This window comes from Poecilia reticulata, linkage group LG21 (assembly GCF_000633615.1).
Source record: "Poecilia reticulata strain Guanapo linkage group LG21, Guppy_female_1.0+MT, whole genome shotgun sequence".
Taxonomy (NCBI): domain Eukaryota; kingdom Metazoa; phylum Chordata; class Actinopteri; order Cyprinodontiformes; family Poeciliidae; genus Poecilia; species Poecilia reticulata.
In genome coordinates this window covers 11,252,787-11,267,461 of record NC_024351.1, presented here as the reverse complement: position 1 = coordinate 11,267,461, position 14,675 = coordinate 11,252,787, and the positions used below count along the sequence as shown (strand labels likewise).

Here is a 14,675-nt window from a genome sequence, read left to right as displayed (position 1 = left end):
AAAAAAAAAAAAAAGTTAGCTTGACGCTAGTACCAAAGTAAAAGGAGGAATAACATCACATCTAACTCTCGCGTAGTAAACTAGGGTTCCGAAAAAAGCTCTTTTGGATGCTAGTTAGCTGTACATTTCCGCATGTTTTCATATTTATCCTCCTGCTCGTGTAAATATGCTAATAAAGCACAGAGGGAAAAACAGAGATTGTTCAAGAGAGTTTGTTTAGCAGAGAGAAATACATGAAACATGATTAGCTTTTATTAGATCAGTGTCGCACAGGTGGCTTGCTGCGAACCTAATAGGATAGCGGAGATCTCTCTGTCTGTAGGCGTGTAAAGACAAGATGTTAACTTAGGGCACCTTTAGCAGCACAGGATAATGTGTTCAGTGAAAAACTGGTCTTTGCCTTCTTGTCGGGGAACCATGTTTGTAAAGTACTGGTACAAATTACTGGAGTAAACTTGCCTTTTAAAAGTTGTGCTTAAGTGGGTGATTTCTAAAGTACCACAATTTATTACTTGAAATAAAATAGATATAATATCTACAAATACATGCTAATAGCTCAATACCTGAGCTGCAAATGATAGATTATTTTAGAGTATTGGTTATTCACTCCAAATGCGTTTGAAGAGACAAACGGTTAACATGGCTCTTCTTTCCTGGAAAGATTTGTGTACCATCTGTCGCATCCAGCAGATTAAAACAAACACCTAGGAATTAATTGTAATTGCACTCTGACCCAGACACTGTTGGGGGTCTAAGTAAACAAAGTTCAGTGCTAAAAATGGAAAGTTCACCATCTTTTGTTTTCGTTTCTTTACTTGGACGTTTAGAAAGTACAAACCAGAGCCTTCCAAACAACTTGTAATGTTAGCTTGTTAACTTTCAGTGCAGTGTTTTACAAAGTTACTCATGCCAATTCAGTTTTTCACATTACAGTCACAAACTTTTATTGGGATTTTATGTACTAGATTAGAATACATTTTGTGCGTAATTGTGAAGAGGAATATTCATTGTTCAAAATATAAAACATGGCACTGTTTGTTGCTGCACCTAACATTTATTTTAGTATTCAATTATTATATCAATTAATCAGATTTTTTTTTTTATTGGTTGCAAATTTCTGAAGATTTTTCTTCAGATTTTTTCTTTACCATGTTACCATTACAAATAATTCTGTTGCTTTTTAAAATAAGAAAATGCAAATTTTAATGCCTAAAATGCAATAATGTAACATTCCTTTAGTGAATTTGAACCAGGTGAAGCTAAAACTATGCCACTTGAGTAGCTTTGGGTAGAACATTTTAAAACAATATGACTGTAGTAAACATGTGGTGTCAGCATCATGATGTGGGGTTGTTTATCTTCAGCAGGAACGTGGAAGCTGATGGGAAGATGGGCAATCCTATTAGAAACTGTTAGAGGGTGCAATAAGCTTGGGACTGGGCAACACACTTCACCGTCAACAACCTTAAATGGGTTAGAATGGACCAGTCAAAGTTTACAGATTTACAGACCTGAATCTAACTGGGAATCTTTTTTATGACTTGATTAATGCTCAATGTATGTCCAGTTTGGGGGTAATTTTTTTAGCAGAAGCTTCACTTTCCAGACAGTTAAAGCATGTTTTAAATTTTTGGCAAAAAAAAAGGAAAGCATGAACCTTTCTCCTTCCATGTCACAATTATGCAAAGCTCTGTGTTGGTTTACGAAATAAAACAAAAACAATGAAGGTTTGTGGCCTTTGAGAGGATGTGGGAAAAATTCAAGATGTATGAATAACTTCTGTGGATTTCTTTCTTGTCTTACTTCAGGTAAAAGTTTCCAGCAACAGAGAGAGAGTTTAAAGAAAACGACGCCAGACAAAAGTCGAGAGCAGCAAGGTAACAACTGCAAACGTAAACATTTCCAGCAGTCCAACAACATGAAACGAAAATGTGTGTTCTTATCCGCGTTAGGGAAGATTTGGTGTTCGAAGAAAAGCAAGAAACTGAGAAGAAGGAACACATCGACCTTGACCAGAAACACTGGTAAGACGTCCTTTACTTCTTTTAGCGGTTTGAGGCGTGAGCTCGCTTCGGATCGAGTGCTATCTGCACACTTAGCTCACTATCAGTCCTCATTAAGCGCGTAAAAAAGAGGGTTTCAGCGCTGGCCAGCAGCCAAACATCCACCGCTGTTAGCATTACGCCCACACATAAGCTGAAGTTGACACACCTCGTCTTTCTTACAGCAGCTTGTCCAGACTTGTCGTGTCACAAGTCAGATTAGACTTGCCTTCACTGACCGGATCAGCGGGAGCTTAAATGGCTTCGAGGGACGTGCAGTTTTAGGGTTCACACACACAGCAGAGACACCTTTTAAAACAAGGAAACACACACACACACACACCTGAAGTTGCTCATCTTTAAATAGAACACTTTCATTGAACAATATTGTAAACAATGTGATCTTTTTTTTTTTTTAACCTTTACTCTCTGTTGTGTTTTTCCCGCCATCAGCAAGAGGGTCAAGGTTGAAAGTAGCTGCAGAGCGGGCGGGTTAAAAGCACAAGGTGCATGTTGGGTCAGTGGTGCTTCTGTAAGCCTTCCTGAACTGTCTCCCCAGACTACAATGATGTCCTGACCTATGAGGAAATGTCCCTGTACCACCAGCCCGCTAATCGGAAACGCCCCGTAGCTCTGGTCGGCCCGGCCAACAGTGGCCACGACGAGCTGCGGCGGAGACTTTTGTCCCTCGAGCCGGACAAGTTTGCCGTTGCTGTTCCACGTAAGTCCACACTCAGACGGACAGTTTTCTCTGATTTCAGAGGATAAACACACAAGCAAGAAAAAATTCCAAAAACAAAAACAAGATTTACTGTCGAAGCTTATTGTGTTCCTTTAAAGTTTGGAAAAGTCTGGAATGTATGGGATTAGATTTCAGTATTTTCCAGGTCTGGATAAGTATGAAGGAAAAAAAAGAAAATGCGTCTTTACTACCTGTTCCCTTTCTGGTTTTTGTTTCCGCTCATCCTCCTTGCTTCTTTCCTTCCTTCACTCTTTCTATCTCCTTTCTTTCTTTGTTTCCTTCTTAATTCTTTTCTTAGGACAGAGATCTGAAAAGCTGAGCCTGGAAAAGTCTGGAACCAGTTTTAATTTGAACGCATCTCTCACTTTTTAACTCTTAGACACAACCAGAAGCCCGAGGATACATGAGCGAAATGGACGCGAGTACCACTTTGTCAGTCGCTCGTCCTTCGAGGCCGACTTGGCGGCAGGGAAGTTCATCGAATCAGGGGAGTACGAGAAGAACCTGTACGGCACCAGCACCGACTCCGTCCGACACGTCGTCAACTCCGGACGCGTCTGTCTGCTCTGCCTTCACACAAGGGTGAATATTTGTTTCTAATGTAGCAATCACTGTTGAGTGTCACGATAGCGTCATATATTTCAAATTTGTGCGTTTTAGTAAAATCTAATCTAATATTCTCTGCCTCGATTTTCCCTCCCAGTCTTTGCAAGTACTGAGGTCGTCCAACCTCAAGCCGTACGTCGTCTTCATCGCTCCTCCTTCTCAAGAGCGACTCCGCACCCTGCTGGCCACTGAGGGGAAAACACTAAAAGTAAGCTGACCTTCACACACTTCTGCCTGGTTGCCTCTGGAGACCATTATCAGAGCAGAAAAAGTGGAAATCTCCTGCACACTTTCAACGTTCGCGCCAGTCGTTTGAAGTGTCACTTCTGACATCTTTTCCCAGCCGGAGGAGCTGAAGGAGGTCACTGAAAAAGCCCGCGAGATGGAGCTGAATTACAGCCACTTCTTCGACGCGACCGTCGTTAACTTTGATCCAGACCAGGTGTTCCAGGAGCTCCGGAGGCTAGTGGACAAACTGGACACCGAGCCGCAGTGGGTGCCGTCGTCTTGGCTCTGCTAAGACGACGAGTCTCAGACACGAAGAGTCTCAGGGAACAAGAAGGTAAAGAGGAGACGGACAGTATTACAGCGACACTGAATTTTCACTTGCACATTTCTTTTCTTTTTTTTCCTTTTTTGGAGCTTAATTGTTACGGGATGCTGCAGAGACAAGACACTGATGTTTGTCTTTTGTAGGTTGTTTTCTTCTATTTTTGTGATGGCTGTTTAAGGTCTTAGTTTTATGCAAAATCTTTTGTTTTCCAGATAGATACATTTCTATGCTATTTCTTTGATTTATTTATAATTGTGAACATATATTCTTTAGACAGAGAGGTGAAATATTTTACTGTTACTCCAGAAATTGCACATTTGACACGTTTTTAAAGGCATTCTGGTGAAACATTGAGCCAAAACATCATCAGGCAAAGAGTAGAAACAGATTCATTGGATTTAGTGTGAAGTCTCCCACCTGCTGTTGGCGTCTCAGTATCGGTATTGTGTCTCACATGCCTTACAAAGGTTCTTATACTTCTTGAACTTTTCATCATTTTGTCACATTTCACGTTAAATGTCAAATAACTTCCTTGGATTTCATGAGACAGATAAACACGAATTAGAAAATAACCATGAAGTAGATGAAAAGGGATATTTATCATTTGCCAAAAAAAAAAAAAATCAAATTAATAGGAGATTCGCTGTGAATATGAATTTTAAAGTCGTGCCGCAGATTCTCAGTTGTATTTAGGTCTGCATACGTTAAAGTAAGGCTGCAATCAACAGTTATTTTAGTAATTGATTATTCTATCGATTATGCTGACGGTTAATCTAATACAAAAAATGGCATATTCTGCTGATTTTCCATGTAACCACTTAAACCTTTTAATACAATATTAGACATTTTACTGCAAAAAAAAACCCCTTAAGAATTCAACAAATTTTTAGAATAAAAAATAAACCATTACTAAATTAGTTGACTATTATTTCTGTAAACGATTCATCACAATTATTCCGATTAATGGGTTCATCCCTAATCAAACACATTCTGTGGTATCTTTGCATGTTTAAAGCGTTTTTTTTTTCCTCTTGGAAGGTGAACCTGCTCCTCAGCCTGTACCAGGCTGTCCTTCGGGGCCGAGTTCTATTTAGCGGCTGGTCCAGCTAAATAAAATCACTCCCACATCATAACGCTGCCACTATCATGCTTACCGTAACTACAGTGTGTCGTGTTAGTTTTCTACCAGACGCAGCAATTTCTCTGTAGCCCAAAAACTTCTGTTTTGCTCTGATCTGACCAGAGAAAAGTCGTCTCAATCCTAAAGGGAACGCTTTAAAACAAGAGTTCCCCTTGTGATACGCAAGATCTCAATGAAGTACATTGATGTGTGTGGTAACGTGACAAAATATAAAGTTGAATTAGTATAAATGCATTTGCATGGCACCATATACTTTAATGGTGCCCAACAGCATTATCTGTGTAATGCTGCGTAATATTGTCGAGATGCTCTTCATCAGTATTGTACAATCGTGACTTAATATTATTGAATCTTTAAAAAACCGAGTAATTCTTAAGCACAACTTTTCAAAAGTGTTAATAAATTAAGATTTGAAAAGATATTTTGTTGTATTTTTATTCCACTAAGCGAAACGTGCGGAACTCAGAGCACCGTTGGACTGTTTACAACATCTTTAATTATATGAAGTGCCTGGCTTTGTTGACTCACACACACACACACGCGCACGTTTTACAGTGTTAACATTACAGAGAATCTGTGTGATGATAAACACCCTGACATGAGGTCAGGAGCTCAACACAGAGTCTGACACTCTGAAACCTTCAACCACCTCAAGACTTACGGCATGCAGCGGTTCAAAACATATCTACAGCTGATCCAGTCCAGTTGCTTCTTGCCTCATGTAAACATACTTTACGATATTTGCTTCGGTTGTTGGACTCTCTGGTGGATAAGGATTTAACTCGGGTTCCTGTACAGAGACACACTTGGAAACTTCTCATATTTTCCAACACAAAAACAGCGGAACATATAATCACAGATGTGAACACACAAAAAAAAAAAAAGTACTTTCATTACTTGTCTGAGAAGACATAAACACAGCCAGAGAGGCACAGAATAAATAGCATGATGATGAGTGTCGGGCTGCAGGGGTAGGAGGTGAGGGGGGGGGGGGGGCTTCACTCGAACAGCAGGTCCTCGTCTGCCTGCTCCGTCAGCATGTTGGCGGGTTCGGCGATGGGTCCGAGGGCGGCCAGCCGGGCGGCGATCTCCAGCTCCGTCCTTTCCCTCAGCTGCTTCTTCTTCTCTTGGATTTTCTTCAGCCTGTCGGGTAAGAAGAATCAGGTGCAGGTTGGTAGAAAGCTGGGGGACAAATCTTATAGAAAAGGGAAATACCTGGCAACACAACCACCACAAACTTTAATGTATTCATCTGATAGACTAACAAAACAGTGCACAACTGTGAACTGAAAGAAAGGGATACGTGGTTTTCAAAATAAAATAAAACATTTGGCGAGAGTAAGGGGTAAAAAACTTAGTAGACTTGCCCATAAAACTGGCAGCTATGAAATGTAGACAAAGTATGAATCCAAATCCACGGCATACTTTTCAGGTTTTTATTTTTAATGCTTTTGGAAACCACGTATCGTTTTTCTTTAACTTAATAATCCACTACTTTGTATTATTTTATTATATAAAATCTCAATAAAACATGTTTATGTTTGTGGTTCTAACATAATAATGTTTTAAGGTTTCCAGAGACATGAACAGTTTGCGTGCCTCAGGTCTGACCAAACTGATTTTCCACTTGTGAAATGCTTTAATGAATATTTAAAAACATGACATGGTTTCACCTGTAGAACTCCTCTCTTTCTCGCTCATCCAGCTCTGTGATGATGTAAGTGAGAGTGCGGTCGATCCTCGGAATAATCACTGCAGAGTGGGAAGTAAAGTCACACAAAGCAATAAATAATCTAATATTCTTCTAACGGCCCTGATGCAAGCATTGGGTTTGAGCTTACCGTGCTCGATAGCATTCACACGGCGGTTGGTGATCTTTATGGCTTCATCCAGGGTGACAAACGATGTCTGCAAACACAAATATCAACATGTGTCTTTGTTTTCTTAAAATGCAGCTGGAATTTTACAATTACAGAAATGGGGAGGGGGAGAGGGGGACTGAGGCAATATGATTCTATATTTGCAACAGCGCCCTCTACCTGTAAGGATGCTAACTCCACCAGCAGCTCCACTGCTCTGGCGTAGTTCCTCTTCAGCCTGGACAGCTGCTCTCCTCCCCTGGCCAGACCGGTGAGTTCATAACCTGACAGAGACGCACAGGAAGAATCGGTGTCCAAAAGCTGATCGTGACAAACCAGAACTGACAAACCGGACTCCACTTACTGTCTCCGCCTTCTTGGTAGTGTTCAAAAACAGGAAGGGTGACACCTGGAAGGATGAAATCGGAACGGATGAGTGTGTCCCCGCTCACAGCGGCGATTTTAATGAAACGTTTCTGAAGCTAACCTGCCACGTTGTCCTTTTTGGCTCGGACCTTCACCTGGGCTTTGTTGACGTTCTGGATGACGGTTGTGCTGCGAACAGGTGACACTTTCTCAACACGTCTGCTCCGAACTGAGCACAACCGTGAGAAATCTCGTCGCAATCCTTACCTGAAGTCTCCAGCTGTAAATTTGGCCTCGGCCAAAGAGAAAGCCGCCTCTCTCATCACCTCTCCCATCTTGGTTTTGGTCTAAAGGAAGCGACAAAAAGAATTTTAGGAACTGGAGGCTCTTCGCCCGAAAGAAGCAGGGATACCGGAATCCGAGACTCGACCGACTTCGATAATTTTGCGGAGGATCTGACGGAAGCGCATTGAGAGGGCGTCGGATTTCTTCTTGAGCAGGCTGCGGCCGGTCTGCGCTCCTTTCAGCCGGGCCTTCATGATGGTCTGAGCCCTGCACACACCACGACAACACACACCTATAATGATGGACTGGCTGATGTACAGCTCAATTTAGCAACTACAGCTGCTGAAGAGGGATGGTTTCTTTGTCAAATTTATACCAGACTGATGCCATGTTGAATGTAGCTCAATCATTTCCCATTTTGAGTCATTCCATAATTTTTTCCCCACAGATTTTTAACAACATTTTGATGGAAAACTAGGATGAGAACGGAAAGTTTAGTTTGGATTTTAAGTAGTTTTTCCGGTCTCATCCTTACGGGTTTTCTGTACTTGTTTGCCGTCTAAATAAAAATGTATTTTAGCGTGAATACAACTTGGAACGTAGTTTCCAGAAAGCCTTCTGAGGTATTAATATTGTCGAAGCTTTGCATAGCGCTTCAGCCTGTCGAAATAAACCATTCAACCAGATGCTACGATAAATTAAAATGAGCTTGATCATTTCTAAAGATTTAATATTGTTTTGAAGGCCAATTTTGTTTCGAGACACCATCATCAATTTAATTTATGGTTGTGGTTATGAGTTGGTTCTTGGCAAAATTTAAGTTTATTGGTCTCTGAGAGGGCAGATTAGCACAATTCTGCCTTTATCGATATGTTACTCGAAAATTGTCTCAAAATAACAATACTATTGTTTATCGCAATGATTCATTTATCGTCCAGAAAAATTGGCTAACATGACAGGCCTTGTAGCTCTTCTTAAAACACACCTAAACATTCAAATTATTACATATATTTACCAAAAGTCGAAATATGAACAGAGATTAGTGGTCCATATCTACAGACGACATTAAACATGGACTTCTACGGGTCTTAGAAGCAAGTCTGACGATCATCACATCCAAGAATTGAGATACAACAGCTTTAAGATTTGCTCTTTTTTTCTTGAAATCTTACGAAGCTCTTTGGAGAGAACACCAACACTCCCATGCTGAATCAAATGTGCCAATTTAATCCTCAGTATTACAATGTCTTGCTGAAGTATTTGTGTCTTAAACTTGTCCACATTTGTCACATCACAGTAACAACCTTCAGTGTATTTTATGCATAATTGTGGAGTGAAAGGAAAAGGTGGGTCTCACTTTTTGTTTAAAATCTTTTTACACATAAAAATCCTAAGCGTCATACTTATTTATTTGTTTGTTTATTTAAGATAACTCTGGAGTAGGTGCACAACTCCACAGCTCAGCACCAGAGTCAGGGTGAAATGAAAATATGGAACAGAAAGACAGTTATGTGCTGATCTGTGTTGGTCTTTCACATAAAACACATTGACGTCTGAAGCCGCAGGGCGACACCGCGGTCCAGATGGAAATCTCAGATGGACACTTCACACTCAGACGTGATGTTAGAAACATCACATGACCACAGAAGGACTCTTCCTCTTTCGAGCAGCAATCTGGCTCGTATATAAGCTATGACTGCATTTGAGTCACAGTGTAAAAACAAAATGTCCTCCCGTTTTGGGAGAAACGTGCAGATAATCACCGATCTCGGTTGAGCAGAAGCAAAAACAAAGAATGAAATGATTTAGTTTATGTTATAACGACTAGCTACGAAACGGGCAGCTTACATTCTGGAGGGGAATATGTCGATCCTGTCCTTTCCAGACATCTTCTCGTCTTTTAGTCGACTGTCTTCTGTTTACTTCCTCGGTTTGAACTCGATCCTGTCGGGATACTTTTAGTATCTATTTACAATTCTACTAGTAAATTGTGACAAAAAAAACGCATTCGTGTAGGATTAAGTGCACGAACGAAGCTAATGGTCGTGATCTTGTCCGTCCGTGATGATCAGCTGGCCTCTGGTCATGTGACTACACCGCAACTCGCTCTGCACATGCGCGCGTCGTGAAGCTCCACGAATCCTTTCCGGGTCGCAAGAAGCTAGGCACATCCATGAACGTGAGCTAGCGGGCCCGATTTGTCATCTTAAAAACATAAGAAGTCATCTTCAACGGCACATTTGAACGCGTCCAGCGCAGAAATTCCCAGTTTATTGTCGTGTAACCACATGACACAGGTGAGTTTCTATTGATGGCTAAGATGTTCGGAGCCGTGTGCTGCTAACAGCTAGCAGGGGCAGGAGGCGCATGTGATTTGGAAACCGGGTTGTTAGCATCGCCGCTAACAGATGTTAAAGTAGCCGTTTTTTTTTCCACTTTAGTAAACCACCAGTGTTCTTTTCGCTTTGGCGCTACAGATTTAATCACAAAATCTGCTTCAGTGAACTCTCCCCGGGATTGATGGAATCGTTTTGAAATGCTACTTTTCGTCTCAGTAAATGTTCATGTTAGTTTCTTTAAAAAAAAAAAAAAAAAAAATGCCAGCGTTGCATCATCCCATTCAAACACAAAACTACGTCTAAAATAAAATACTTGAGCCTGAGCATCAAAGTAGTCAGTTATTCCGATAACCGTCTTTACATGTGAACGCATCACTAAACGGTTGAGAGATGAGGATTAATTTTTTGTCTGTTAGATTGTAGAGATGACTCTGATGTAGCCACAAGTACTGGTTCTGTACTCCCTCCATACGCCCCCCCATGGATTTGGGAGGATATTTTATAGTATTTCTTATTGTAGGGACAAATACACACTTCTTTTTGTTGTTTAATGCTAATCTAATGTTTAATATGTGGCTTCTTGCTGCGTCACACTAGCTGTAAATATCTGATATTTACAGCTCAAAAACAACTTTCTGTAAGGTATTGCTTACTGGTTCTCTCCACTTCTTTTTATAGCTCAATTGAAGCGGTAATTAAGTCGACAACTTAACTTACTTATGTCCAGGTAACGTAATTGAAAATAAATGGTAAATTGTGGTACTAAACTAGAATTTTAAGCCAATGTTCCAAAGGCGTCTCCACTAACTTTTAAAGGTACAAAAGGTTTGACGAGTCTGGTGGCGCAACCAAGAAACTTATAAACACTTTAAACTGGATGCTGAAATCAGCAAGATGCCTGCACAAGTGTGATTATATCTTTAAGCTAATTTAATCCCCATACCTGCTTGTAGACCTCTGCGACCTTACTTTGAGGCCTTAAGGGGATTAAAACAGTTTCCTGAGGTAGATTTGAAGGTAATAAGTGTTTTGACACAGTTTAACTTTTAAATATCAAGAAGATGGAGCCTAAGTTGTCTTTTTCAGTTTTCTTTTAAGCAACTGTTCAGTTCAGATAAGAATTATTGCCGCCTTTAACTCCTTTGTGCTTCCATTTAGATAAACTTTCTGCTGGTTTTTTTGCGTTAGTAACCTAACCGTAAGCATTTCTTCCGTTTGTTTCCTCTCAGCGATGCCGGGTCTGAGCTGTAGGTTTTACCAGCACCGGTTCCCAGAGGTGGAGGACGTCGTCATGGTGAACGTGCGGTCAATCGCCGAGATGGGGGCCTACGTCAGCCTCCTGGAGTACAACAACATCGAGGGCATGATCCTCCTGAGCGAGTTGTCGCGGCGACGTATCCGCTCCATCAACAAGCTCATCCGCATCGGCCGCAACGAGTGCGTCGTCGTGATCCGAGTCGACAAAGAGAAAGGTGAGCGCGGAGAGAAATGCAAATGAACAGCATTTTAAACTTACAAGCAATCACGTGGATGGTAACCGTACGCACATCTGACCTTTGACCTCATCAACTGACCATTTAATTAATCCTATTAATTTTGGTTGTTTGCCTTTAAGCCTGCAGGTTGAAATTCATGTCGGTTTAGATCAGTCGTCCATTCACATCCTGCTGTTGGTCTGTTAACAGGAACTAGAGAACAGGAAATGTGAAACTCCAGCTCTGGCTTCACTAAACTGAATGTTGTTTATGTATTTACTTTTCAAATATTCCTACTGGTTTCTACAGTTTATGCACACTTATAAATCACTTCAACATTTTAGCAGATGTGCTCTATGAAAATGAAGGATAAAAGTTTCTCCGTAAGAGTGACCAAGTCAAGTTTTCCCCTCCAGGATACATCGACTTATCAAAAAGAAGAGTTTCACCAGAGGAGGCCATCAAGTGCGAAGACAAATTTACCAAATCTAAAACTGTGAGTTGTGTAATTTATCCTCCTTTTCCTGCTTTAAATTATTTCTTCACTTTGTGTGAGGAGGAGGAGGGAGTCGGCTGACGCTTTGCACTACGCCGGTTCCTGCAGGTTTACAGCATCCTGCGGCACGTGGCGGAGGTTCTGGAGTACACCAAGGACGAGCAGCTAGAAAGCTTGTACCAGCGCACCGCCTGGGTCTTTGACGAGAAATACAAGCGGCCAGGATACGGCGCCTACGACGTCTTCAAACAGGCCGTGTCGTGAGTCCCACGCAAGATTCCACCCAGAGTCTGAATTCGATCGGCTTCCTGTTGGTTTTTGGTTTTTTTTTACAGCAAATGCTCCATTTTGACAGAGATCCCACCATCCTGGACGGTTTGGATTTAACGGAGGAGGAGCGCAACGTGCTGATCGACAACATCAACAGGCGGCTAACGCCGCAGGCTGTCAAAATCAGAGCAGGTTTGTTATTTCTCGGGATGAATCGCGGCAGGACGAAGACGAACGGACGGTCAGTTTAGTTTCCTCTGCAGATATTGAAGTTGCATGCTACGGCTACGAGGGCATCGATGCAGTGAAAGAAGCTCTGAGGGCCGGACTCGCCTGCTCCACTGAGGTCATGCCCATCAAGGTGATGCCCCCACCGCCTCCGTCTTTTCTGTTATTAATGTCTAATTACCGCCACCGTAGCTAACTGTGGTTTCTGCTCGGTCTAGATCAACCTGATCGCCCCCCCTCGATACGTGATGACCACGACCACCCTGGAGCGGACAGAAGGCCTGTCTGTCCTCAACCAGGCCATGGCTGCGATCAAGGAGAAGATAGAAGAGAAGAGAGGCGTCTTTAACATCCAGATGGAGGTGAGGAATTCCCGCTGCCTTTTGGAACCAAATATTTATCAAAGTTTCCACAATGTTCTCTTTAAGTTGCTGCAGTTTGGAGGGAGAATGCTGCCTTTGATTTTTCTCTAAAGCAGAAAATCCGCCCCTGTAAAGAAACGTGATCAAAACAGCAGATTGTAGGAAATCCAAGATGAATTTACATACATTTGGTAGAGACATCCGCAGAGTCTTTTAGTTTATCTCTGTACCCAATTTAAACACCTCGACACTAAATTATACATTTTTGTTGCGAATGAAGCTCAACCTGAGTTAGCTTTGGCAAGTTTCTTGGACTTTGACTAGGCCATTCTAGCACATGAATAGCTTGGATCTAAACCATTTCATTGTTTCTAGCGTTGTGACTTTTGTCCTGCTGGAAGATAAATCTCTGTTTCAAGTAGTTTTTGGAGACTCAAAATGGTTTTCTCTTTGAATTGCTTTGTAATTGGCTCCATTTTTTTCCCCCATAAAGCTCGACAGTCTTTGGTTTTTCTACTGAAAATTATTTTTTTCCCTCAACAAAGGTTTGCATGTAGGACTTAAAGTTCAGTTGACCAGATCTTCTTGTTCCACATGTTTGCTGTGTGCCACCTACCCAGCTTAAAGTAGAGAAATGGATCTTTTAAGGCTTTTTTTTTTTTCTTTCTCGCTTTACTTCCATAAAGTAAGGCGAGATTAGCTCTTGACCTTAACAACCAATCCTGCATAGTTACCATGGGCCTCTTGACTGCTTCTCTGATTAATGATCTACTAGCTGGCTTTGTCCATCTCCTGTGTTTTCTAATAAACCTCTGATTCCTTCTGAGGCATCAGCAGAAAGGGGGATGAATATAAATGCACACCGCACTTACCAGATTGTTATTTTTGTAAAATCCCTTTATTTTTACTCTCCGTATAACATGTTACTTTGGCTTGGTCCATTACACTAAGTAATGAATAAAAATACTAGAGGTTTGTGGATCAGTAAAACTATAATCTAAGGATCCCCTGATTGGACTAAATTATGAACTCCAATCATATGGGGTTTTTATTGTCCATGACATTTGGACATTTCTAAAGATGTGGCTGAGCAGATTGAATTTTGTTTTTTTACACACATGCTCTGCACAACTTTAGTATTGCTGCAAATTAAATTTGTTTTGCCCCATTAATAACTGAGGTACCTGTGAGGGGGGAGGGGGAATCGGGCTTTGCATCAATCTTTTTCCTGAACCCGACTTGCCTTTCTCTTCCTATTTAATGTTGTTACATGTTCAAAAGGTTTGCATGTTGTACATTTAAATAAGACTTTTATTATTTTTGTTCCCGACAGCCCAAAGTGGTGACGGACACGGATGAGACTGAGCTCGCCCGGCAGCTGGAGAGGTTAGAAAGAGAGAACGCTGAGGTGGACGGAGACGACGACGCTGAAGAGATGGAGGCCAAAACTGAGGACTGAAGAGACGAAGAATCAGAGGAGAAGATGTGGACAGGCCTGGTAGTCGGTTTCAGCTTTTCAGGTTGCAAACGTTTAAGTCATTTTATTACTCGATTGGCAAAAGAAAAGGATCTTCTCAACCCCCACGTGAACACAAGGATGGCTAAGCAAGTTTAACAGCAGGATAGTTTCAGTCTGAATAAACAGAAGCTGCTCAGTGGCCTTCACTTACCTTTTGCTTCAGAGCTCAGCCTCTTCAGTATCCATGGCTCCAAATCTCCGAGTGGTCAGTGAACGCGACTGACCGAAGGGACAGAAGAAGCTCATCTATCGACCGCATTCAGTTGTGATATTATCTTCCAGTTCCAAGGTGTTTTACCAGCAAGATCTGCTCTGTGTGTAGCTCACATGACATCAATAAAGTTCTGGAAATTTTCTTCTCAATGAGTCTTGTTCAGTGAAAAGCCCAAACA

The 14,675-nt window shown here is 41.5% G+C and overlaps 3 protein-coding genes across 3 annotated transcripts in view; 2 read left to right on the top strand and 1 right to left on the bottom strand.

Annotated features, from left to right (window-relative positions):
- The window catches only part of pals1b (protein associated with LIN7 1, MAGUK p55 family member b), an 18,462-nt gene extending 13,896 nt beyond the window's left edge, over nucleotides 1-4,566 (top strand). Inside the window, exons 9-14 of the mRNA XM_008397483.2 lie at nucleotides 1,809-1,877; nucleotides 1,953-2,024; nucleotides 2,602-2,763; nucleotides 3,164-3,366; nucleotides 3,488-3,598; nucleotides 3,734-4,566. Coding sequence (XP_008395705.1) covers nucleotides 1,809-1,877; nucleotides 1,953-2,024; nucleotides 2,602-2,763; nucleotides 3,164-3,366; nucleotides 3,488-3,598; nucleotides 3,734-3,910 — 794 coding nt within the window. The 3' untranslated portion in view covers nucleotides 3,911-4,566. The remainder of the gene's footprint in view (nucleotides 1-1,808; nucleotides 1,878-1,952; nucleotides 2,025-2,601; nucleotides 2,764-3,163; nucleotides 3,367-3,487; nucleotides 3,599-3,733) is intronic.
- Nucleotides 4,567-5,560: 994 nt separating this feature from the next.
- atp6v1d (ATPase H+ transporting V1 subunit D) lies at nucleotides 5,561-9,669 on the bottom strand. The gene is made up of 9 exons (XM_008397486.2): nucleotides 9,443-9,669; nucleotides 7,744-7,861; nucleotides 7,577-7,656; nucleotides 7,431-7,498; nucleotides 7,308-7,352; nucleotides 7,124-7,227; nucleotides 6,926-6,992; nucleotides 6,758-6,836; nucleotides 5,561-6,227 (listed from the first exon to the last, which is right to left on the bottom strand). Exons 1-9 carry the CDS (start codon nucleotides 9,481-9,483, stop codon nucleotides 6,083-6,085), a joined length of 747 nt encoding a protein of 248 aa, XP_008395708.1. The 5' UTR covers nucleotides 9,484-9,669; the 3' UTR covers nucleotides 5,561-6,082.
- A 48-nt stretch (nucleotides 9,670-9,717) lies between these two features.
- eif2s1b (eukaryotic translation initiation factor 2, subunit 1 alpha b) lies at nucleotides 9,718-14,646 on the top strand. The gene is made up of 8 exons (XM_008397485.1): nucleotides 9,718-9,891; nucleotides 11,163-11,405; nucleotides 11,825-11,904; nucleotides 12,013-12,164; nucleotides 12,260-12,366; nucleotides 12,438-12,535; nucleotides 12,621-12,764; nucleotides 14,098-14,646. The coding sequence occupies exons 2-8, from the start codon at nucleotides 11,165-11,167 to the stop codon at nucleotides 14,221-14,223; spliced, it is 948 nt and encodes a 315-aa protein (XP_008395707.1). The 5' UTR covers nucleotides 9,718-9,891; nucleotides 11,163-11,164; the 3' UTR covers nucleotides 14,224-14,646.
- The last annotated feature ends 29 nt before the right edge of the window (nucleotides 14,647-14,675 follow it).